This window comes from Drosophila eugracilis, unplaced genomic scaffold, assembly GCF_018153835.1.
Source record: "Drosophila eugracilis isolate 14026-0451.02 unplaced genomic scaffold, ASM1815383v1 contig_2152, whole genome shotgun sequence".
In the NCBI taxonomy this organism is placed as follows: domain Eukaryota; kingdom Metazoa; phylum Arthropoda; class Insecta; order Diptera; family Drosophilidae; genus Drosophila; species Drosophila eugracilis.
This window is the reverse complement of record NW_024573036.1, coordinates 976,701-1,003,373: the sequence shown is the minus strand read 5'-3', so window position 1 is coordinate 1,003,373 and position 26,673 is coordinate 976,701. Positions and strand designations below refer to the sequence as shown.

Genomic DNA, 26,673 nt, shown 5'->3' with positions numbered 1-26,673 from the left:
ATAACAAGTGTAAGGAGCATACATTCCATTCAATATGTTGCCAAGCGACCGCAGAAATAAAAGTAAGAAAAGTAAGTAAAAGTTGCGCACTTTGATTTGGCCAGAGGTATCGGAGGTAGCCGCAAGACACGGCCAAGTATCGTGAAAGCATTTAAAAAGTTACTGAACGAAAACATTTAACATTTGACCAGGCTAAGAACGAAGGCGGAACTTTGCCGAAACTAAATTCTTCAGGGGCCCAGACCACGTATCGTTGGCCGCAAGAGAGCAAACATTAGGTTAGACAATAGATTGCCAATTGAAGTAACCGATCTGGCTGATTGCAGACCCAAGGCTGGGTTTCTGCTTGGACTGAAATGTGAAATGCCACTACAAAGTGATAACTTTCCAAGGGTACGGCCTGAGAGTAAACAAACTTCTTCTACGTCAACTTTAAAGCAGAACTGGCTTCCCTTTCACAAACTTGTTGCACCTCCATAACATCTGATGAATAATAGACCCAGCCAAAAGAAGAAATTTTTAACATGCGTTTTCTTTATCAAAACTCAACCAACATTCAGTCCACATAAATAAAGTCTGCAGCTGTTTCCATGCAGTCTGCTAATTGGTGCAGAGACAAAAAGCTTGCGGCTAACTTACACTTGCAACACACACAGAATTTCATTAATTTAAAAGTCGACCAAGCGCCTGCACTTAATCCACACGGCAGCCGAGTGGGCCGGGCATATTTTATAAATGAATTAAAATTCCCAGCAAACATTTAAACCAGCCAAACGGGCTGGAAAAGTCCGTTGGCGGCCAAAGGGAACATTTTGGTAGAAATATAAAATTTAAGCCACTACTTAAAAGTTTCGCCTTTGCATCGAAAGTTAGCCCGGCATCAAAATCCAAACTCGCAATGACCTCAAAAATTTCTGGCCAAGGGCCGAGGTGTGTTTGTGTGAGCCTTAAATGCTGCTGACCCCAAGGCAAAGTTAGAGAACTCAATGAAATTCGTAAATTGATTTCGCTAATTTGTTGTGGGAACTTCTGCTTTGGCCTAGACGATATTTTGCCATTTTAATATGGATTTCCCCTTGCCCCTGCAGTGCAGACATCTAGCTCGACACACGCCCACAGTCAAAGGTATTTTTCACCAAAAACCATAACAAAAAAAAAGAGGAGACAAACAAAGGCAAAAAGCCATTGCCAGACATCTGACAACGCAGCTGAGTAAACAAAGATATCAGTTACCATGGGATGTTCCCAGGGTCTAAGATAAACAAGGGGGCAATTTGCCACGCCCCCGCTTACCCGCGCACCCTTCAAGCAGATGAGCTCCCATTTATATGGCATTCTTCTCACTTTTTCTGTTTCAGGTGTTAGGTGGCGCCCAGCATATGAGTCCGGGTAATTAAAGCAATGCGACGGCGGAGTGCTGTTAACATGACAAGCAATTTGTTGCGCCGGATGACGTGGAAATGGAGTTGCGGAGAGGTCTTACCACTGACAGGTGGCACTCGAGAAATGTAGGAGGACTATAACCAGTAGAACTTAGCTCTAAGGGTTAAACTTTTTGATTTTATTTACTTAGGTCATTTCTCTGTTACTCCAAATACAAACAAGTAAACATAATTGTATTTGTGTCAGCTCTTTATTTTATTTATTTTTATATAAAAACTGTGTTAGTTCCACAGAAACCGAGTTCCTAAAAGCGTATTAGGACTTGCAACATGTTTGATTGAAGAACATTTTGTTATGGTATTAAATTTCCCTTTCCAAACATTAACAGAGCTCTGTTAAGTGTCGAACCTAGCTTAACATGGTTGCCGAAACTGGTCCACCACTTCAGTTCGTCGGGGATTCTGTAAGTGTGCGGTTCAGGGAACGGATATAACAGTGCGGCGGAATAGTGCAAAAACCCAAAAGATTTTTTAAAAAAAGTAAAAACAAATAAAAAAATAATTTTATTTATAAAAACTGTGTTATGAAACTAAAAACAAAAATTTTAGAATTTAACCACAAAAAAATAAATATCAAAAGAAAAGTGATTGTTTTTTACTTTAAATGAGATCGGAGTACCAATAAATCATTAACCAACGATAAAAAGTTACCAGATCCCAAAAGGTTCCCTACATTTTCCTAATAGAAAGCCAGTCAAATCGAGGGACTGACTGAGAGGATACCACACCCAGTGTTTGGATTCCTATTCAACGCAATTTGTATTTATTGCAGTAGCCAGAGCAGCGATTTCTTAACAAAAAATCAATAAATATGAATTTAAATCGCTGAAAGTGTTCTTTGGCGGGCATAAATAAGTAGTATCGCATATGGTTCCAGCCGACTGACTGCCCCAGTAAGTATGCAACGATCGATTAACTTGTAATTTCTACCACGCACACCCACCCACCCACACGCACAGACACTGACATAACTGGGAAAGCATTTCACTCGCTTAAAATTCATGCGATAAAAAGAGCAAAAATTCGCAAACGCAGCAGAGGATTCCTTCGGAAAATGATGCATAATTTATGCGTTCCCGTAACCGTTACCGTTAACCGGTAATGTCGATAATGTCGGGTGCCCCATTGCCTCTGATATACCAACATACCAACATGGCACATATATGTTGTTATTTCCCCAACAGTTTGTTTACCGCTTTCGGCCTTGTCGTGCGCTTTTATTAACCCATCCGCGCTGGCCATTGCAGTGGGCTTAAATCTGTCCATTTCCGCACTCGGACACCGACTGCCATTTACTTATGCCTGTTTAACAATAATGCATTTTCGATTAATGGATCGAACGGAACTGTCCAGCAAGTCCTTGAGTTCCACTGCAATCGTGTAATGGAGAATCATTAATTGATGAAATATCTGGCATACATCCGAGCAAATACATCCTGTAATTAAGATTCCCCAGGATGGCTGTGGATATTTCAAAATATTTAAGGAGGTTATTTAATATTTATATGTAATTAAATGTAAAAATATTTTTCAAATATTTAATCAATATTATATTACATTCGAGTTGTTGGAACACCTTCACGTATCACTGCCACTTAAATTTATATTTAAATCAAATAAATCTTAGACCATCCCATTCATATCCCTACCCCACCATTAGGATTAACTTTTCCCCCGTTTTTCTTGGAATATCAAATTTCCACCTACTCTGAGCTGCTGCATTTGCATAAACACATCTCAAGGAAAATACCAACGGAAAACCCTATCGCCAATTTGTCAATTGTCTTGGCAGTGCAGTTCGGCAACATTTTGCCGAAAAAGATTGATGATGATGCCCAAATACTTTTAGACTTTGAGCCGATTTCCTTGGCTTTTTTCCGTGGCATAGAGCTGCCATAAAAATGTGAAAAGCAGATAAAAATCCAAAATGATATAAAAAAGAGAGAGAATAATTTGCATGGCTTTAGGTTTATTGCGGTTGCCTGGTCGATGCGGTGATTGTAATAAATTGTCCGATAAAACAATTCAAAAGTCATTAAATACGGTTCCTTGTCGCTGGCATTGCATTAATTTTAGGCCCACTACAAATTCAGGACGCTGACCCAAATGCATTTTTTATGGTCCAACATCGAAAGTCAAAGTAATTTAATTTCGGTTTTCCTCTTGCGCCACTTTTATGACGCACAAAGCCATGGCGTTGACAGTTTTCTTGCCGCTTTTTTATTTCATTTTTTTCGTTTAGAGGTTTTTGTTTTTCTTTTAAGCTTTTCCTAGTGAAAATCGTCAGCCAGGCAGAAAAGTTGTCAGTCGAGTTGAAAAATCTGGAGGCGGGGAGGAGGTAAAAATCAAGTGAAAAGTGCTTTTTTAACTTTGCCTTCGTTAAAACCTTACAAATGGCGCCAAGTTAACAAGCCCGGAGACAATGTCAATGTAATTTGAAAGGAACTTTTATTAGCGCACGTTTCAGTCCGCAGACAAAAGCGTGAGAAATGCTAATTAAATCTAATGTAAATACAGATTGTCCTTCAAGCTGCAGGGAAAAACGACTCAAAGTGAGGAAAATGTGAGGAAAGTTGTATCTTATTTAAACGCTTGTAGAGACAGTGGATAGCCAAAGCAATTAAAACTTGGTGGCGGAGAGGGTTGACGAAGTTTAAGAGTAAAGACTCAAACCCTTTTGCAATGCAATTTAATACTTAATTCATTTGTAATAAAAATATAAAATAGAAAAAGAAAACAGTTAACATAAAAATACAAATTTGAAATAATTTCTTTCCTGGGGAAAAAGGTTAATCGCCTGGGAATTATGTTGTCAGCATCGTCAAGTGTTAAAAAACCAAAATGTGTGATAAATCTCCTTTAATCCTAAAAGCCTATTAAACAAGCAGTTTGATAAGCAAAAAGTTAATGTGTTTTATTGGATACCATTGAATAGAAGTAATTTCCTCCTGCACAGTGTTGCTTTCTTTTTTATTTGATTTTTTGTTTGCTAAAACAATTGATATGAATTTAATGTTTTGTTCATGATAAACAACCTCATGTCTCCCGGAAAGTGTTAAATAAATAAGTGTGGTTAAATATTTTTAATCCTAGAATGCTGTAATCCTATTAAAATCACTTTTTACGACCCATGGCTCACATATCACCCAAAAAAAAAAACTATCACTACAAATCAAATGTTTTAAATAAATAGTTAAATGGCTAGTAAAGCATTAAATGAAAAATTTCCATTTGCGAGCCAAATGCAATAAAGTGATAAATATGAGAAATCAATGGCTTTTTTTGCCAATGCCCTTCGTCGTTGCAAAAAGCATTTGCCAATAAATAACAACAAAAAGAGGAAAACAGCAAAGGCATAATTGATTTTAAATCCCGTGGAACATAAAAAAAATTGAGAGCAAACTACAAAAATACAAAATACAAAGCGAGCAAAGTGAAAGTAAACAACATAGCAACTCAAACTGGGAAAATGAGAAAAGTATATAATCAACTTAAACCAGTGAAGTATTTAAAAAAAATAAAAATAATTTATCCAGGGAAGAGAGAATATGAAAACATTTCTGTGACAAGTACAATTTATGATAAAATCGAAAACTTAATATTTTAAACAAAGGAAACTTTAATCAAAGCGGAAATAAGTTGACCAAAATGAAGCTCTAAAAATGGAAATTCTCGCAGCTCGATTCTAAGCTATTCTGCGGTTGTCCTTCTTGGCTGAAAGTGCTTAGCCAAAAGCAACGCAAATTTGTTGCCAGTTTCTTGTTGGCTGATTGTCGTTGTTTGTTTGCACTGCCACTGCTGCTTGTTGACAACGACGACAACGGCGACAACGACAACGACATCAGTTTATTTTTATCAGTTTTATGCTAATAGATTCGAGGACACTTGCAGCAGCTGCTCCTTGGGGTTCGAGACCAACGCCGCCGCCGCCGACAAGGACCAGGACCAAGCCCGAGACTTATTTGGAGTGCGGCCAAAGTTGAGATTGGCATAAAAATATGCAAAGCATTCAGGATGCAGATATTCAATGATATTTAACAGGCAAACTCCCGTTTAAAGTTAAACGCACTGAGCACTCACTTCAACCGCAAACCAATTTCTTACCCAACAAAAACAACAGCCTGCCACCAGCAGATGCATTTCGCTCTAATTATATTATTAATAATTAAGCTTGTCCACAGGCCAAGAGCAAGTGAAACCAACAAGGATTTTTGCGGTCATGCCATAGAGCAAACGATGGAGAAATTATGGTTAAAATCTGTGTGATAATTACTCTTTGCCGAAGGATATGTTGTGGAGAGTGAAAATTCCTCTTCACTTGATATTAATTTCGCATAAGCCACTTTGAGACTTTCCATCCTGTTCGAACTTCTTTGGAATGCTTTCAGCATATTTTAGTAACTACATGAAGGCATTTCCATATTATATACTAAATTCTGAACTCTGTTATAAGAAAAATATGTTTCTATAAGATTTATAGCTATTGTTGCGGGAGAACCAAACTTCCTCTCAAACTCCTCTTAATATTCATTTCGCAGAACCCAAGTTATTCACAATCAATGTACGACCTTCCCGAAATAAGTTTATTGTGCTTAACATAATTGATTGATTTTTTTGTGCTTATATTTCACTTTATTTCTGTGCTCTTGAGCGGAAAAGTGTAGACAAGGGCGTTCGGTAATGGGCATTGAAACGAAATAAAATGTGTCAGCCATATTGATATTTTTTCTTTATTCCCTGAACATCCACCCCCCGGAACCCACCAACCATTCCCAATCGATTGTTGTTGCCGGGTTACTTGGCCCCGAAAAGAAAGAAAAATCCAACGTTGTCAATATTAAAATTGAAAATATTTCATTTGCCAACCTTCTGCATAGATTCTAGCCTTGCAGTCTGGCGACATGATTGGAATTATAATAAGCTTCTGTCCGGACTTCGGACCAACGGAAAATGGCACAAAGATTTATTCCACTCCACTCTTTGTCTATATCCTTGGCGATGGGCGGATCCGACCGGCATAACTTGTAGTTAAGTGTGTACAACTTTCAACCGGAATATATATCATAAGTTCTGTCTGTGTGTCTGAGTGTGTGTGTTCCGCCTTTGTTGCGCTCACTTGAGCATGGCAATGCTCTGCTGCCCCGAAATGTAGGCAACGCCAAATGTAAATATTTACAGATATATACCACAAAATAGTGGCAGGGCAAGGAAAACTGCAAGGAAAGCAGTAAATTTTACCTCCTAAACAAATCCAAGTACTAAACAAGTCTTTCTTTATTTTATTGTTATAAATGTGGAATATAACTACTACTACTACTATAATTATGGACATAACTGTACGCAGATAAGGCCTCACATCTTCATACCCTTGCCCATATTTGTGAACATTTTCCTTTGACACAATCCTCTCCTCACATTTCCCTTACACTGGCCATTTTACAACACATATTGACCAGATTATGCAGCCTTGTGAGCTTTGTTCAGTACAAAGTACAGTAAAATAAAAAAAAAGAAACACAGTCTATTTACCAATGTTGGGCAACAAACAGCAACATATGTTTGCTTAGAAAACTACAAAATATTCTTTGGTAAAATTATCCGTTTGATCCGTTTTACCAAAAAATTGTATTCAATTTGCTAAGCTGCAAAATTGACTCATTCAATATTGAATGGCAGGCGATTTATTGATGGACCCGTCAGAGATACATTTTATTTGAATAGCTAAGCCCGTAATCCCTTTTTGTTGTCAAAATGGAAATGCAGATTGTACGCAAAAATGATTTATTATGCATGGCTTGTGTAATGAACAAATCGCATAGAACAAAAATAAAAATAGTATATAGAAACACACACACACACTGGCAGAAGTGTGTTGCCTTAATTGGCAATTTGCGAGTGACGCCAATGTTGTGGCTGGGGGATGTCGGAGTAAATGAATCTGGAGTGGATCAAAGGAGCATTCGATTCGGTGGCCTGGCCTTGGCGTCAATTACATTGATTTTTCCTGGGAAATATTTGGGAAGCTGTTCAATTTCCAGCCGACAAAAGATGGCCCCAATAACAGAGCAGGCATTAAGTTAATAGAAATTGGATTTCCTCGCTCATTTCCATATTCAGTTGGTCAGGTGCCAAGAGGCACTTCCGGTATATGGGATTCCTTTTAGCCCCACACGCACAACGCCTTCCGATTCGGAATCCCAAATCCGATTCATGTGTCTGCATATTTAATATGATATGTAGATTTCATCCGTGGCATCGTTATCTTTTGTGCGTGGTTAATCTCCATTAAAGCCAACTGCCGCCGTCTTCGGCCTGCCACCTTCCAATGCCCCAAAAAACAACGCGAACGTGTTGCATAATATGGGAGTGAGTTTCTCGGGCACGCTTCCTTCTCCAAAGGGCTTAAAATGTATTCCCTGATGGATTCATTTGTGGCACGTACAGAACGAATTTCAATTTAAGTAGAGACTTGAAAGTTATACAAATTAAAGAAATAAATACTATAAACCAATCCACATAGATAACCAAAATGTTAAGCTTAACCCTCAGTTCCGGCTGAGCAAACAAACAAGTCCCTTCCCCTCAGTAACACCCCTCTAAGGGTATTTCTCGGGTAAAATGTTTATTCATTGATAACCTTGAACCCATCCATACATCAGTTGTGATTTTTGTGCGTTGGCCCTTAACGCATCTGCAGTGATTTAATGACTGCCATCGACCCGGGTGATGGCCAATCTCCTGCCCGCCATCGTTACGCCCTTATTGATGATGCGCACATGTCTATGGGCTGATGAGTCGCAAGTGGCCCCAAAGGGGATAATAACCCTAACCAACCATAACCTAACCCACACTCCCCCATTCGCACGCTCGCACATACGTGGAATGGAATGGCCGACATGCAGTGATTTAAGCTCTTTCCCTGCCCCGGCCACGCGGCGTATGAGTAATGTGCTGGGATTGACCGCAACGTTGACTTGTTGACGCCGCGCGGCCCAGTGAGCCATAAAACGTCGCAGTTTTTCACAGATTTGATTTTTGATTTGCCCCCTGCGTGGGCCGAAGCCAAAAGCCGCCTCTATAGCCAGTGTAGAAATTGGAAAAACCAAGTGGAGAACGAAATGAAATTGATGCTGATCCGGCACCAGGGAGTTGGACACTGCTCGAAAGCCCTCCGGTTAGTGGCACTTATGCACTTAAAGAAAAGTTAAGCCTTATTTTTATAGATTACTGATAGAGAGAGCGTCTTTGAAGAGGGCTTATGATGGATGTTGGAAGTTTAATTTCCATGATCTTAGAAGATTTTATTCCCTAAAAATGTTGTTAAAATTTAAAATATTTAAAATAAATCCCCCTGATTTCTCTCCGTGCAGGTAGCTTCTAATCCTTCTCGTAATTGAAGTTTGATTGGACGTGCCCAGTCATGAGAAAGGCCAACTTGCCACCTGCCCGCTGCGTGCCCATGCATTAAATAGGCAGGAAAGTCGAGGAGGAAAGTCCGCCCAACACCCACCACCCACCAGGAGCCGGAAAAAGAACCAAAACAGCCCCACACACATGACCGCGTCACGAGCGGCGAAACGAACGTGACACATGGCGATGTACTTTTATGCCAGCAAGATATCAGCCATCGCCTGCGGAACGCGTTGCAAGCAGACCGTGCTGCAGAAGTCGCGGGGTCAACGCGATCGGGACAAATGTCAGAGGCACCACCATCAGCACCACCGGCGCCACCACCGTCGGCGGTGCCACATTAGCAGTAATAGCAGCAGTTCCGACAGCGAGTCTGCGGATGACTGCTGCCTGGAGATGGGCGAGTCGGTAGTGGAATCAGGAGGTGGACTAGGAGTGGGCTTACAGGGACCTCCTGGCGGCATATTCTCCCTGGATCCGGGACATCTGACGGCGGAGACAGCCCTTCTGGCAGGCAACATTCGCTACAGGAGGCGACACAGTGCCGAGCAGCTGAGTGCCTACGATCTGGAAATGGGGTTTCAGCAGTTAGAGGTGAGTAGTCTTCCAAAATTAAGAACTTTAAAGAACCATTCTTAAGAAGAGCTGAAGGGAAATGAACACAAATATGTGGGAACATTACTCACTAAGACTTTAAGGGTCTGCTGAAATATATTCATCTGCCTAATGAATTATTCTGGTTCTAAGTTTGCAGTCAGAAAGTCAACCGAACAGAAAATAACAAAACCCGCAAAACGGTTTCACTTTGCGGTTTCTCTAATACGAAACACACAGCAGGGCTCTAAATCTCTGCCAGAGTCAACACTTTCAATAACCCTCAATATTTCATTAATTTTCGGTATTGTTTGACTGGTTTCCCAGCTTGGCACCACACAATCGGTTGGACCCAAAAACGACGATCTGGTCCAGTATGATGTGCCCAAAAATTCGCACAAGCGCAGCAAATGTGATATTAATTTTGAGGTAAGCGATGTGGTAATTAAGGGCAATTGTTTGTCCCCCAATAATAATAATTTTCTGTTTTTAGTTTTCGTTTGGCTGTCATCAGCCAGCATTTAATTAGCTAAGTAAATTGGTTTGATTTTAGTTTACATTTCTGTGTGGCAACAATTTTTTAATTAAACCTTTGTTCGACTGCTGTCATATGGTCATATGCTGTCATTTGTTTTCGCAGAGCTCGGTTTTGGGTTCCGGTGGCATCATGTACATAAACGGTAGAATAGTTTCTGGGCCATTGGATTCCCTCATCGAAACACTCTTGCCCAAGGATGTCGTTGACTTAGATAAGGTGGGTTTATTTTCAGAATAAGTTACCTAAGTATATATCCAACTTAAATTCAAAGTCAAAAAGAGAACAATTTAAAAGGTTAAAGATAAAAAAGCCAAGCCTCGATAAATTTCCCGGCTTCGTCGCTTCTTAATCGTATTGTACACGCCAAATGGAATACAAATCAGTTTCTACTTAGTCGCAGACACTTAAAGACTTGAACGCCGGCCAAGTCTGTTGGCACGAGCCAAAAACCACAAACCAGAGGGCAACCGACAACCCGGCGAGTCCTTGGCCAGGATCAAGGACCCCAGGCCCAAGGGGCTTTCAGAAACAAGGGACCAAAAGCCAACGAACAAGGACATTCCTGTGTGTAGGACCGACCATTCTGAGGCCACAGGCAGCAAGTGCAAAAATAATTAATTCGTTGCAAACAAATCCAGAGATTAGCGCTAATTTGATAGGGCTGATGTGGAATGCCCTTGGCCAAGGAAAAGTTAGGAAAATTCAACAGAAAAACACAACTAATTGACGGCATCTTCCAGCCCAGAAGACCAAACTAAACAAAGATACTTGTATGGAATTAACTATCTTAAATATTTACTAATTTCCCTATAAAACTTTTATTACATAAAGTTGGATATATATTATATACATCTAGGAAAACCTAGTCTTCTTGGATCGACCAATCTTGAGAATTGTGTTTTATTATCCTGTTAGTTAGGATAATCTCGTGATTCTCCCTCTAAATCATTTCTGACATTTTCCTATTTCCGTTTGCAGGAATTTGTATTCTCGTTTTTATTATCCTGCCGCTTGTTCCTGCGACCCCATGAATTGCTGGGCAGACTGCTGGACTCGGTACCTGATAGCGAATGCTTAGAGTCCCTGGTTTCCCTGCTGGCCGAGTGGACGATGAAGTTCCCCTACGACTATCGGGATGAGCGGATGATGAGCCATGTCAAACATATCGTTGCCAGGTGAGTAGAAAGTGCTTTTCAGCCCCAGTCCAAATTGCATCCAATCGTTCTCGGCACAGATGTTCCAATTCGCATTTGGAAGCCGCCGTCTCCCAAACACTGAGTGCCTTACTAAAACGACTGACTGATTTAGAGAGACATGAGGCGGACCTTCGAGCCTGCCAGACCAACGACAAGGTGAGTGGATGCTGCAAGCACGTGGGTCAGTGCTGCCAACTTTGGACTTAAATATAGGGAAAATTTTGAGCTAGATTAATTTATTTCCTTACAAATATATAAAAGAAATTATCTTAAAAATTTGAGAAATCTCCGAAAAAGAGTTTTGGCTTTTAGCTTCTTTCATAGCAAAGCTAGCTAAGTTGGCAGCACTGAGTGGCCTAAAAACAATCTGCCTAATCTCCGGCAATTGTCTTGTTTTCCTCGTTTTCCCCATTATGCCGTTCTGTGGGGCTTTTCCGTGTAGTCTGCCGTAGATACTCCACTCAACTGTCCGACGGCCACGCTGTACGCACAAATCGTTTGTCGGCTGGAAAAGAAGTTGGCCAAGCACATTGGCGGCGAGGAGTTCCTTCAGTGCAGCAGCATGATCCTGCTCGATAAACAGGTAAGCACTTAAGGGAAAACATAACCAACTTAAGGGATAACCAAAAGAAAGATGTTTTAAATAAATATAAATATAAATTATTTCCCTTCCAACTATCCAATTAAAATTTATGCTGAGAACTGCAAATACATAAAATTTCAATTTAATTTTTTTTAAAAAACAAATCCCCCCATCTTTACGCTCAAAGGAACACCCTCATCTAAATTAAATTATATTCCTCAAGTTAAACGCCCGCTCGATGGCGAATGCTTCCCTCTGCATAAGTCAACATTCGCCAGAAGAACAATCTGCAGTTTTGCATAAATTACACAGAGCACTCTCATGCACAAACAATCACACACACACTGGCAGTCACACACTCGCCAGGACTTACAAGGACATGCAATTAAAATGACGACAAGCAGCTTCATTAACAATGCCCCCCGCCGTTCCATTACCCACCTCATTTCAACAACAATTGCCAGTTCTCAGTTCTGAATTCCGTCCGTTCTTTTGGCCTTTTTAATGCAGAAGAAATGGGACCAACCATCCACGTCGGGCGCACCGCCAGGAGCCCAGGATCCAAAGAAGACGTGCAACCTGGAAACCTATCTGGATTGGTCGGCACGTCTCCGTCTGTTTGTCTGCAATGAGATCCTGCAGGTGAGTGGACCAGCTCATAACCATTTCGGGGGTCAGCACGAATACTCCGCTTCCCTTCAACTCCAACTCGGAGTCCTCTTCTGAAGTTAAACGTAGCGCATGAGTCCTTAGACCCAGTGGATTGAATTAAAATTCCCATGCATGTTGAATATGCAGGGAGAGCACGTCCAGAAAAGTCCTCTTCGCTACAGCTGCGGTCAAAGAAATAGCCATTTAAGACTGTTACCATAGCTGACGACCATCAAGAGTACTTATGAAAAGATAGAAATACCACTTCAGATCTTTAATTCATTAAAATGGTTCCAGAAACATTAATTTTCTTTTCCGTTTCTATTTTTGTGACCGCTGCTGTAAAAGGGCTGCATGCAGGCAGGCTGGCTGGTAAGATGGCTTATAATTTATGCCATTCGTAACTGTCTCATTGACAGTTTGCCAGTTGGCCGTGTAAGCGACTCGTTAAAACTTTGCCCAAGTCACGTGGGTCCAGCCGTGTCCGTGTCCGAAGCCCCCTTCCGCCATGCCCTCCAACGTCTAACTAACTTCCGTAATCAAATAAATCTTTCATTTTCCTCGTACCCCTACACCCATACCCGCTGTAACATCATTGTTTTCTCCTTCCGTTCAGAGCATTGGAATCGAGGGACGAAGTCGAACCGTGGAACTCTGGAGTGGTGTGGCCCAATATTGCCTGCTTGTGGGCAACTACAATAGTGCCACGGCCATTTTGGAGTCCCTGGAATCCCCGGCCATAGCTAGGCTTAAAATTACGGTGAGTCAACTATCAAACTATGCCGAATAATTTCAATTTAATTTGTGCAAAGCTGTAATTAATGACAAACATCGAAAAAAAGGTCGGCTGATATATGGTGTCCATGTATCAGACCAAAAAAACTAATTTATATTATTTTCATTTATCGCAAACAAAAACTAATTCGATGGAAAAATTATTACTGCGGGATATAATTTGTTGGTTCTTATTAACTAGCCGCTGGGGGTTTTATTTAAACAGGATTGATACCTTTGGGTTCAATCTAATTACGATTAAATCGATAAATTAAATAAAGGCCTTTTAATTTAGAGTAAACATAGCTTATATTGACTGAATTTGAAATCCAATTAATTGGGAAAATTCATAAAAAACAGATAGATTATCAATTAAAATGAGATAATGATTTAAAGCTACGTTTAAACTTAAATCACAACTTTTCTTCAACTTTCGAAAAGCGAAAGCGAAAGCCAAACTTAATTTTCCTCGATTCCAACTTAAAAGACAGCGAATAATGACAGACACAGGAACGTGCTCCTCCATAAATTTGAGAAATAAATGCCTGAAATTAAATAGACAACAGTTTTATAGGCAAATTACGTGGCAAGGCGGCGAAATGGGTTTTTGGTTCATAATTCCTCCGGCAAATGGCGCAGTGAAACTTTAATTGGACTTAAACAGCACAACGGCGGCCTTTGCATAATATAATACAGCATAAAGCGTGGCAAAGTCACTAAGCCAAATGGAATATCATTTGGCCCAGACATCAATTCCCTGGCATTTCCACATGCTGAATGGCACACATTTCAGCAACGAAATTTCCATAAACTCGGAGATCTGAAACTTAAGCTAAGCCAAAGTTATCGTAAGCTACAGCACCAGTATAATCATTTGCTCAAAGAGTATAGTACGAGGAGCCAGGATAATAAAATTGTTCCTTTTGCCATATGTATGAGTGTGCAACTGAATGCTTATGTGTGCACTGTAATTGCATGCTGTTCAAAGTTGGAAGGCAGCGCCCAGAGGCCATTTTCTTTCATGGAAAATAACAGAAAAGTTTATTGGTGAAAGGGAAATACACTTTTATTAATCAAATATCAAATATCGTTGTTCTTCTTTTCGTTTGAAATGTTTGGTTAGTTAGTTTGTTGTTCAGTTAACAAAAAACTTCAAATAAAAAATGAAATGTAAATCATATTATAGTGAATATACCCTCCAAAGAACTATCAAGACTCGCCATTGCAACAAGCCAAAGGAGCTTTTTGCTTAAAGAAACTATGACTATCTCTGGTGTTCCCTTCCATCACATCCTTTTTCCTGGCACTTTGTGAGCTCGAAGAAAATCCTTTCGCCTCGAGGCCGGACCCAATGCCTAGGATATTTGTCCGTGTCAGCAGATATTTATGCAGCCTAATGCATTTTGGCGAAAAGAGCTTAAAAGATTTAGAGTTAAATATTGAAAGAAGTTAAATATTGAAAGAAGTAATGGAGATGCCCGGGCCATTGCTATTTGTTCTGCCTGTGAATTAGAAGATTTAAATTTGGAATAATTTTATGGTTATATTTCTGCAATTTAATGAAAGAAAAATGTTAAATAATAATGGTTCGCCATGCTGTCATAACAACAAAAGTTTTCCCACCGACATAAAGATTTTCTTTTGGCTGCCAAAAAAAAAAGTGAATTGAGTGGGAGAAGTGAAAAAGAGATGACCACGCCCAAGCAACCACATTTTCGCTGCAGTTGGCCCAATTTCATCAAGTTTATATATTTACTCACTTATTTGGCACATCGCCCGCACCTTCGTCCTTCGTCCTTCGCTCTTCGTCCTTTCGGGCCGCTCCTTCAATAGACCGCAGCGTGTTGCCGTGCATTCAGCAGCAAATGAAGCTAGTTTTCATTAAAAAACTTTTTAATTAGTTAATGGATTCCGCATTCCTGCCCTTCTTTGTTGCCGCCGCAATTTAACACTAGCCTAGGTTTTCCTTTTTGCCCACTCATAATGAAAAAATCAAGTTAAAAGTTAGTTAATGTTGCTTTTTGGTACTTAAAAGCATTCGGCTTATATCTGATTCGTTGAAAATGTTTCAGTCTAATAAAAAATATATATAAATTCTGATGTTTAAGCTGTAAGCCAAATGAGATTGTTGAGAAAATAAACTAAGAGCCTTTTGATTAATAACGCTCTACCTGGAATGCTAACACTTTTTTTTACAACTCATTAATAAACAAGCCTTACAAACCATGACAATTAAATCCATAATTTCAACATCTTGTTCACCTTTTCCCTGCAATATTTTAATTCCTTGTCTAGCTGCCTTTTTTCTCTATAAATTTTGCGGACAATGGGCGCTGAAAAGTATGCAGCGAGAAGTAAAAAAATGAAAACCCTTGCCAAATAAAAAATGAAAGGGAATTGCATAAATTTCCAGAACTATGCAAAATTCAAGCAGCAAAAAGTGGGCGTGTCGTGTGCATTGTGTTTTCGAGAGATATATATGTATACAAATATATTTCTATAGCTGCTGCTGAAATGTTTATGAGTTCGCATTGGACGATGGTAATAAATGTGGCCGAGTGCATTCACGAAAAACTCCAAACTTTAAATTATCCACCACAGCGGCGAGAGAGGTGTGCGAAATGTTATTATAAATGTTTTTCTTAACGAGCTACCAACTTTTAGCCTCCCTTCAAAATGTTTTTCAATGAAAAAAAAAACACAATAAATATCAGAGATCCCGCTTAAGATGTGTCCCTTTTTTCAGTATAATGCTTGTAAAATCCCCGAAGGCATTTCCCTGATGACTCTGGAAATCCTAATTAATATGTTATCAGGCGAAGGCCAAATGTAGCCCATAAAATTCGATCCAAAGCTTTGCGGGGCAAATGACAAGCATAAAACTCACACAGACCGACGCAGAACAAACAAAACCATAAACTTTTACAGCCCAAAAAGAGCGAAACAAAAAACGGAATTGGGGAATCCCAAGCTGGTGGGAAAGGGAGAATGAGGAGCGTATCTAGATTGCCACTACAAATGATGCTCATTTATGGATTTCGATTTGATTACAGTGGAGTAAATTGCAAGTGACGTGTCAACAATTGGACTGCATGCAGCGCCATGCCGAGGGCCATGGACATTTATGGCAGAAGCAGGCCATCGTCTTAAATGAGCAGCAGGAGGGTCTCAAGACTGATAAGCAGCCCAAGGAGCAGGGTTCTGGTAAGGCGAAAGGACCTGCCACATCATCAATGGCCACTGCAATCCCCGACTTGGATGAGAAGCCCTCGACAAGTGGCCGAGTGCCTGGCATAACGGGCACTTCCGGTAGGAATGCAAACCCTTACACAGAAAATAACATTACATCTAATCAGCTTTTCATTTTATTTCTTTTTCGATAAGTTTAACTCGTTACAAATCCTTTAAGATTGGTCTTAAGTTATTTTATTTTCTTATTGGATAATCATATTCTGATATGCTACTTAGCCTAATAACTATTTCTTTCTGTGCACCTCAAAGCTGCAACAATGGAATCAGCACCAATGCCTGCGGCTGGCAGCAGCAATGTGGATGCTGCAGCGGCAACAGCAGCATGTGCGGCAGCAAAATCGGACCCGACGGCACCAGCAACCACACCATTAGCAACGTCGGGAAAGCCAAATGATTGGGTTGTTATTCCAGTGTTTGCGGATATTGTTAAACTGGCATTGGGCGAGCGTGAGAACTGTTTGCAGCGGTAAGTTCAATTTGCCTGCCCTGATTGATGCGTCCCCATCGAGAGTTGCCTGGACCAAATCCAGGCCAAATATATATAGTATACATATATATATTTTGAGCGGCCAAAGGGTCGTATGATTAATATATTGCCCATTCGCAACGGCCAACAAATGCGTTTGCACTCGACTTTCGTTTCACTTACCTCCCGAACGCATTTATACTCTCATTTATATTTATTTACGATTTAAATTTAATTAACCACAGAGTGGCAAAATAAATGATTATGTGCCAAACGACAAGGCGGAAAATCATTTTAATGCTTATTCATAAAAAAGAACATAAATAGCTTTTCCTCGCTCGCTTTTATTTGTTTTTATGGCAAACGTTGAAGAGTGAAAATCGCTTCAAATTAAATATATATATTTATTCTTTTCTAAAGCATTTATTTTTAATTGACTTGGACAAGTGATGGAACAATCACAACAATAATTAAAACAGATTTTATTATTAAGGCTTTTGTTTATCTGCTAAAAAATGTTCTTAATAATAAAATGGATTTTGTTCTTTTTTCCATCAGTGCCTGTTATCTCTTAATTAAACTTTGAGGGTTGTTGCATTAATATTATAAGCAATTAGTGTTGCCTATTGTTCTGCTTAAATAATTATTTAAATATTACCACAAAAATATGCTGTCTAAAAAATTAGCATAATGGCAATATTTTATTTACAATTTATTTCCCATAAAGCCCAAATGGCAGATATCTTTAATTATTCATTCCGATTATTTGCCGCCGCCTCTAATTTTCCATTAAATGCATCATTTAGAACCCTGAACCATATATGGTCCCAATCTAAGCCCTATCACGCCTTTTGCTCGCCCAAATCCCCTCCCTTTTGGACAAAGCGATACCAAGCTGAAACAAACAATAAAGTATGCACCGCCGACCACTGGTGGCCACAATTGACCTCATTAGACTCACAAATGCGTACACATGCCGTTGGAGCAATTCATTCTCTCAAATATAATCAGTACGCAGTGGATGGCCATAGAAAAAGGCCAAATAAGTCCACATTCAATCGGAAAATTTCAATGTCGCATCCAGTTTTGCCATGAAATGAAGCGTGTAAGCGTGAATCGACTTTTCAATGCGCTAATTGTTAAATAAAGTACACTGGAACATCATTACTATGCATTCTTTTAAGATTCTAAAATAAAGAAAGATACAGTAAGATTTTTCACTGTATTGCACCCTTTTAGCTCCTTTGGCTGTGCTTTTCTGGATAGCTTTTTCCATTTTGCATGGCAAACACAAACTCTGACCTTTTATCAACCAGCAAAACATACTTTTCTCACCATTTGCACTCGCACTTATGTTTTCCGCTTTTCCTCTGGTTTTTCCTCTTCTTGCAGCTTAGCAAATGGCCACATCAATATGGCGGCCTTTGATCGAATGGCGGCCATTGTTGGGGCATTTACCAAACACATGCAGGCGATGAAGGCGGCACAGGCGCCATCTAGCGGGGAGTACGAGCACTTCTGCCGGCACATGCAGCAAACAGCGAAACTTGGCGAGGCGGGTAAGTAATATTCGCTAGGGTCCTCAACTTTTCACCCTCCCCTCGGACTTTTACTTGTTTTCCTCGCTCGCACTCTCCACGTATTTTATCGCATTTTTGCACATTTTTCCTTGGTATTCGGTGACTGCAGAGTTCTTATACCCTTCAAGATGGAAAAGGCTTCGAAAAATACTCAGAAAGAAAAGACTCTTTAAAGTAACTTAAGTAAACAGCATTGTTTTTTCCTACATAACCGCAAGAGGGGAATTTAATAAATAAAACATTTGAAAAGTGTATTTAAGTCTTCGCCTTGCTATAGTGAGTCGTTTTCTAACTTTGGTTTGTTTTTCTTCACTTTGTGTAAACTTTAACAGTGCCGTGGCCAACAGACTGCGACTTAAAGTGGGCCAGGAAGCGACTTCCCCCAAACTATATACAAATATTCCCACGCAAGCTAGTTAAATTGTTTGAAAAGCCTGTGGGAAATATTAAATAAAATCGCGTCTGCTGGCACAGGCCAATTTGAGAGTCATTTGGCAGAAAAATAATTAAAACACAGACAAGGGAAATATAGGGTGACTGGGCTATGAACATATTCAACTGCAACCACATTTTTAGTGGTAAACCCCTTTTTGGTTTATCTGCATATTCGAAATTGCTTTAAAGTATTGGCTTATCTGTGCAGCTCATAATGTTCTTATTTAACTTCCCTTTAACTTTAAAACAATTCTTTGGCAGATGTGCCGCTAATTAATTCAAATTAATAACCGCAATAAAACCACAGACAGACACTTTACGACCACAAAATGTTCATGAACTTGTATAAAACTTGGCGGCGGACTAGTCATAACCCCATTCTCTCAGCAGTTACTATAGTAACCCCGGCGAACCCTTGTTTTAATAACAATTCGTTTCCGGGCTGTTGCTTCTCAGCCTTTGTTTTTATTACTGATGATGACAAACTAGGAGAGCGGGATTAGAGCGAGATTTAGTGGAAAATATTGTTCGTTATTTATGCTAAATTAAACACCGTTTCCCTCTTACAAACAGTTTAAATTGAATAACCTGGAAAAACAAAATGCAAGAATTATACCCTCGTTTTTTATGGCTAGCAACATTTTCAACTTTTATCGCTGGCCAAAATTTGCATATTTGATTGGATGCTTTTAAATCAAAAACTGTTGGGTTTCAAAGATGAAAATATATATTTTATTTATATTTAATACAACTACTTAAAAATCGCCTGAAAATGCTTTAATAAAGACTTCAATTAATCCGCACGTCCTGAACCTTCAAGATAGCAGAGTCCTTGGCAGCTCAGTAAATATAAACTGAGAAACTTCCCATATCCTCTAGCCTCAGACAGCACAACAAAGATATAAAACAGCTCCCACGAAGAGGCAACAAAACAACCTTGCAACAAGGTGCACCACGTGTTTTCGAAGAGCGTAAAAAGTTTTTCCAGAGCTTTCTCCTTTTCTTTTTTTGTGTAAATCCTTCTTGGAGCTGTCAGCAATGCCCGGCAAGTTGATATATTTTTCACGGAATGTGCACATGACAAAAAACCTGAAAAACTATACGGGCTGAAGGGTGGGGGCCATGTTGCATGAAAGCGGGCAAAGACATCAAACAGCAGCAACCAACTGCCGAAATGAAAAGCGACAAACAGTGCTGATGAATTAGCTTTTTCATAAAAGGTTTTTGTAAGGGTTTTGTAATTGTAAGTCGACTTAAAGGAGAAAGACAGATATTTCCATGGCAATATTTTGTAATTTTAAATATATTTAGATTGTCAATGAAGATATTTTTAAAATTATCGTTTAATAGCTTAAAAACACTACATATGACCCTCAAGAAAGTCTCCTTTTTCTCATTACAAGTCCTACGAGTCTTCAGCTAGATACTTAGCTACATTTCTCAACTTATAGCCACCAACGCAGTGGCTAACACAAACTCAGAGCACACACATAGTACGGGATCCACGAACTCATTATAAACCAAGGCAGGGGAAGGCAACTTTTGAAGGCTTTTGCCACTGGCGAAAACAGCACAAATACCAACAAAGGCGCTGAGAGAAGTTGTCTTTGGGTGTTGCGGCAAAACGCATCTTGACAGAAGCGGAAGTTGAAAGAAAAAAGTGCCGGAGAATGAAAACTTATGGTGCAGAGCATTTTTTTTTCTGCGTTTGGAAAATCAACAGCCTGAGCCTCGAGCTGGAAAACTTTATCGGGGAACGCTTCATGTCATGCATAACGGGGAGGTAAATGAGATTTGCTGGGAAAACACAAAGCGAAGGCTCAGCTAACCAAGAAAACTCTCTGTTTACACGTATGCAGTAAACTTTCTGAGGTGGAAAATGTTTGGGGGAGAAATTTGCTTTGTGAGTACTGAAATAAGGTAGCTGTTTATTTACAATTCAACATTTTTCCTAATCATTTCAGGGGTCCTTTATAAAAATAATAAATGCGTAATAAATTCATTTTAGGGCGAAGTACTTGTGTATGTAGTTCTAGGGCTTTTTCAGAGGTTGTTAAATAATTTAAAATGGTCCTAGCAAAGGACTGAAAAGCAGGATAACATTTTCAGTTTTTCCTTGCATTTGAGTAATCCTAAAAAAGAGATTAGAAACCATTTGTTTACGGCATTAGGACTTAGCCAAGTTCCGGCTGAAAGTTGGACTTGTTATTGTGGTTATATTTGTTTTCGATGCTGCATCGATGTCAAACTTGTTTTCCAGGCTGTCCGAATGGCCTTCCACCTCGTTTTTGCCCGGATTGGTGCCATTCTCTTGCAGTTGCTTGTTTAGCCAAGTCAAGCGAACATCTTCTAAATCAGTTTCCCTTCTAAGAAGTCAAACGAAAAAACTGTCCACCAAGTCGAAAAGTTTGGTTAAACTTTAAGCCGACGTCAGCAACGTAAATGCAAACGAAGTGTCCCACAAGGAAAAAAGAAGGAAAAGAACACTATGGGAGTCGAAAAGTTATTTCCAAGTTTGATGCACTTTCCAAAACTGCATAAATAAATGTTGGTCTTCCTTATATCACTCGGCGACGAACTGAACGCATTTTCGGCTCCTCAAATTATACTGACCGAAATAAAATGGCTCCTCTGCGGCGTTTTAAAGTTTCTCATTCTGTTTCTGTTTCTGTTAATGAAATGGGGGAGGGCCCCCGGCTGTTTGGTCACCAGAGTTATATATCAGGTCCTCACACCCAGAGATCCTCAGTGACATAATCGTGTTTATAAGCAGCCAGCGGAAACGGAAAGGAGCGGAAGTGAGCCAGCAAAGCGCCACCTGCTGGCTGCCTCTGTTGCCTCGTCAAGGACTCTTTTGAAAATAAAGCAGATTCTGTCTACACGTACAGGAATCCTTCTTGGCCAGCCGCAAGAGAGAAGGGCAAAACTTTAATAAACTCTCTGCCAAATTACATGACTTTAATCAACTCTCATCCCGTCTCCATCTCGTTGCCTTTATAATCGCTCCTTGTTTCGCCTTTTATCCTTTCCCCTTTTGTATTATCCTTTGGCCCCGTTGGACCACTTGTATAGCAGTTTGAGTTGATTTAAGCCATTCGTGTTTTCATTTCCTCCCTGCGACTAAACAAGTGCTTATTCTCGGTTTTTATGCCCTTAATCTTTCGAGGCGCATTCTTGAAAGTTTTTACCTGACATTAAAAAAAGCGAACAGCAAGTGCAGTCCTGCGAATTATATACAGTTGGTTCTTCTGCTGGGAAATATGTTGGCCATGCCCGGAATTTTTTAATAACAACCCCTTAATGTGGAGGTAATTGTCTGCTGACTTACTCTGGTTTACTCTGTTAAGACCCCGGGGGGAAAGCATTTCAGATTTAAGTCGACTGAAATGTCGGTGGAATGCATCGTTCGGTCGGGCTGGGAAAATGCGATCAGGGAAATTTCCAAAGAAACAACACGGATTTACGAGTTTGAAAATGGGGGAAAATTGCTAACTAAATATTTGTGGCAGTTATTAACAATATAATCATCCCCATGGCATCATGGAGGTGCTGATTCAGTGTAAGAAGAATACCAAATGGAGTTTTTTTAGTAGTTTCTCGTAAGAACTCATTTTACTTTCAAATAATCCTTCAAACTCAAATAAATTTAGCATAAACGGAAAACAGAATGCATTTAAATCGTCTCAAAGCATCACAGGAACATTTAATTGTTTTCCCTTCCCGCTCCGCACAGCTTTGACCTTATTTCTATTTTATTTTATTTTATTTAGTTTTCTTTGCAAATCTAACTACACACACGCTCTGCGTTTCTGACGACATGAGCATTGTTATGTCTGGCAGGCACTCCACGATGTGATATGACTGCTGAAAGGAGGAAGGAGTCAAAAGGACAATCGTTGCACCGAAAAAAAACGTCATTCCCTTGAACGTCTGACAGGTCCTTTGACTGTCCTCTCCCCGTTCACCCTGATCCTGCCCTGCGAATCGGGAGGACAGATATGCCTATTTGATGTGGCACGTCTGCAAGGGAAAATGGAAAAATAGGACTGGGAAAAGCATCTCACAAATGCCAAAACACAATGTACAGAAATTGCATTTGGATGTGCTATGAAAATGGCTAAGAACAGGGTTTCTTGCGAAAACGTTTGCGTTTTCCAGTTGCATCTAAAATAATAATTCCACACAAACACATACTGAAAGTCAGAGGTCAGGACCTCAGAATTTCCATTCGTGCTAAATTAATTGTTAAATGCCATCAGCAAGCAAACTTCATTCAAGGGCAGGCCAAATAGCCACATAATCAAGCCAACAAGTCCAGGGAATTTCACACAAGCATCCCGAATTTAAATTCCTCTAATACATGGCTATTTGCCATGGTGTTTCTTGGCCATGTGTTATTTCAATTGTGCTCATTAGGCTCTGGATATGGTAATTAGGGCCGGGCCAATGATTGGACTCCAAACCAAAGGCTTGAACTATTCATTAAGCTGAATCGCTGGCCAAATTATCCCTGGCTCAATGGCAGGCCAAGTCATTCACTAATTCTCATCATCATCATCATCATGGTTATTGTGGGGTCTATTCTGTACATTGTTTGGAATTAAACTATAAATTGCATTATAAATTGAAAGCCAGATTCAAATGGCTCTGAACCTATCTGTACTTAGGCCAAATGGGATTTCCGAGTGTTGCGAGTTGGGAATCAAAAGCTTTAACCCCATCAAAGTATTAAGATACTTACACCCCGTCAGCAATTAAACTTTAATAATCATTAGACATGTTTGGTTATTATTTAAACAACATAATTTCCAGAAATTCAATACCTTAAACTCTTAGTTCGTGTATAAACAATTTGAATGGAAATATATAGAAGGGCCTACCATTTCGTAAACCACTTTATGGACGCCTGTTTACCATCGGGCAGTAAAAAATGCGCAGATTTATATTGTTTTAGCCAACGTCAGTAGGAGCTTGACAGGTCGGCCGACAGATCAGACATTCCGGATAAATACATACAGATAAGGACCAACTGCAGTTGGTAACTGTCCTCCCCCCGGACCACCGACCCACCGGAAAGTCACATCCACATCCTAAGCTCACTGACAGCAGCACGTTATTGGCATTCAGTTGTGGGCAGATTTCATTTTCTTCCTAGAGCTCGTTGACTGAATTTTCCATGACCAGAAGGCGGAGCACCGGGATCCCTTGGTATGGGAGTGGAAAAATGACCGTAGACTGTCCTCGTTATCTATCACCTGTCCGTCCGGCATGTCATTCTTCGGGCCCTCATCTCGGCTGGAGTCAAAACAATTTTACAGTAGTTACGGCTGTCGGCTATTGTTTGGTCTCCGAGTCGGAGGAAAGTAATTGATGCCTCACTGAGTCTGAAAATATTTCTCCGGCAACTCCGAGATGGCCATTTTTTATTGTCTTCAAGGAGGATCTATTATTTTTGGTCAGATGCGTGACGTGGACGATTCTCTGTAGTTTGGTTCCTTTGTCTAGGTGACACATGAAGCAACCTCAATTCCCAGAGATGTCCGATTTTTGATTAAAAGAAACCCATATTCCATTTTTTTAAAAGGTATGTACTAAAATGTTTGAAATGGAAAACTGCATTTCTTTCTTTAAATACTCTTTGTTTTTCTTATTGAGTTTGGCTTATCCTGAAAGCCTTGCACTTAACTTTAGGTTTCGAATTCCGAAATGAATATTGCAATCAGTTTGAGGTTGTTCTGGAAAACGAGCGTCTCTCTCATATTTTTTCGATTTTCTAACAGCTAACCGCTAGTTAGACAGTGTGTGGGCGTTGGAGTACACCATGTTTTCACCCTCTAAAGTAACCAGTTCCAAACGCCTCCGAACCACACCGAACCACACCGAAACCCAACCAAACCGAACCGAGCCGCCTCACAAATCTTCAGTTGTCCAGGGCTCGAGAGAGAGAGAGGGGGAAATATTTACACGCCACACACGACTCCATTAAAACTAAACAAGAGCGTGGAAAGAAAGGACTCGGTCCTGGCACAAAACCAAAAAAAAAGTAGAATGGGGGAAAGGAGGGTCCATGGCTTTCGCCATGTTCCATAACCAACGGCAACATTTCTTCATGCTGCTGACTCAACTTTGGAAATTCTCATTCTACGTTCCGTGCGGATGTTTTGTAATTTTTTGTGCTCAAGCATACGGAGTATGTGAACACAAATCGGATAAACACACAAACTGAGAGGGAGATGGTGGGGATTTTCGCAGGACCAAGATGGAGGATAGGGGACAGGGCATGCCACATTTTGCGGCAAGTCAAGCGCACATCTGTTGGCCAAAAGCGCTGACCAAACGAGGCTGCTACCAAACATTGTAAAATTTTAATGGGGCTCATGGTGTGAATTGGACACCACCTCCTGCTCCTCCCCCACTCCACGTAACACCCACACATAAGGCTAGAAAAATTCGCCCTTTTTTCTTACAACTTTATTAAATTTCCTTCTATTAAAATACAAGTGGACCGACCCAAAAAAAAGAGATTCCACACTTGTCAGTACTTGACCAGAACCTAACCCCAAATCCCGGGCCAGAGTTCCGGTTCAAGTTGTTCTAGTTAGGGCTTTTTTAAGCCCACTCCTATTTGGGTCTTACAAAAAAACGCATATGAAAGCTTGGACTTCTTAAAATATTTTGTAATAAATATTAAATGAAGGTGAAAAAATAATTAACTAAATACAATCGCTATAACCAATACAGGACTTGAGGTCATTTTACTACAGAAGTTAAAACAATTTAATTGATAAAATTCTTTCGGTAATGATTTTGTTTTTCACGTCAAATTAAATTATGGTATTTTTCTGGCTTCATAAAGTTTAACTGACAGCTAAAAATAAATGAACAAATAAAGAAACGACGAGCCCTCCTCAAGGCCTGGAACTTAATACGTGCCGAATGGTCAACTAAAAATAGTCGAAACTCGAAATGCCCTTAAATTGGAATCTCTTCCCAGACTGCTATTTGCTTTAAAAATTAAAGAAGCATTTTACTTCAAAAATATATAAAGTTAGTAATTCAGCGGACACTATACATAGATATATATTATATTCGGAAAGATATTTTCATCATTGAAAAGAGCAGAGCATTTTGGCACGCATCACTGAGAATTTTTCGGACAATTTGAATTCTGTTTGTGGGAATGTGATTCCGGGGCATGTCCTTGAGTCCTTTCTGGGCTAGAGTGTTGTTTTCAATCAAGTGGACGAAGCAGCTTAGATAACTGTTTTGTTATTTTTCTGATTTTTAGGCATCAATTGTTTTTCCATTCTTACCAAATTTTTTGCTTGTTTTTTTGCAGAACTCATGATGGCTTCATTCGACTGCGAGGAACCTAACAATGCTGAGAAGTTGATGTACGATCTGAACTAGTCGTGTACTATAGGATACTAGTAGGCTTAACTTAATAATAGCCTCTAAGATTGCATTTAATGTTAACTAGAACAGAAACTGTAAATACATATTAGATAAAGCACTAGATGACGTAAGATATTAAGCGATAAGTAGCCAAAAATAAAAAAAATAGCTGTAAAAACTAATCAAAGTAAATAACACCTGTGTACATGGAATATGTGTAAAATAATTGAATAAACAATATACTATTTGGGATAAAAAAGCTTGCAGTTTGGTTAGATTTTGCTTACGATAATATCGTAAGTTCACGAGAATTCTGAGAGCTTGCCTTCAGGTAAATAATGACTGCCGGCCTTCATC

The 26,673-nt window shown here is 39.8% G+C and overlaps 1 protein-coding gene across 3 annotated transcripts; it reads left to right on the top strand.

Moving 5' to 3' along the window:
* Positions 1-1,848: 1,848 nt before the first annotated feature.
* On the top strand, positions 1,849-26,560 carry LOC108111201. Of its 3 annotated transcripts, none has more exons than XM_017220595.2 (13): positions 1,849-2,335; positions 8,813-9,446; positions 9,774-9,875; positions 10,087-10,200; positions 10,963-11,159; positions 11,219-11,336; positions 11,623-11,763; positions 12,274-12,405; positions 13,031-13,174; positions 16,242-16,497; positions 16,690-16,906; positions 18,299-18,465; positions 26,261-26,560. In XM_017220595.2, exons 2-13 carry the CDS (start codon positions 9,033-9,035, stop codon positions 26,329-26,331), a joined length of 2,073 nt encoding a protein of 690 aa, XP_017076084.2. In that variant the 5' UTR covers positions 1,849-2,335; positions 8,813-9,032; the 3' UTR covers positions 26,332-26,560. The 3 variants fall into 3 exon arrangements, with proteins under 3 accessions (XP_017076084.2, XP_017076085.2, XP_017076087.2); XM_017220596.2 differs by lacking the exon at positions 26,261-26,560 and adding an exon at positions 19,495-19,566; XM_017220598.2 differs by lacking the exons at positions 12,274-12,405; positions 13,031-13,174; positions 16,242-16,497; ... (1 more) ...; positions 18,299-18,465; positions 26,261-26,560 and adding an exon at positions 11,951-12,227.
* Positions 26,561-26,673: the final 113 nt, after the last annotated feature.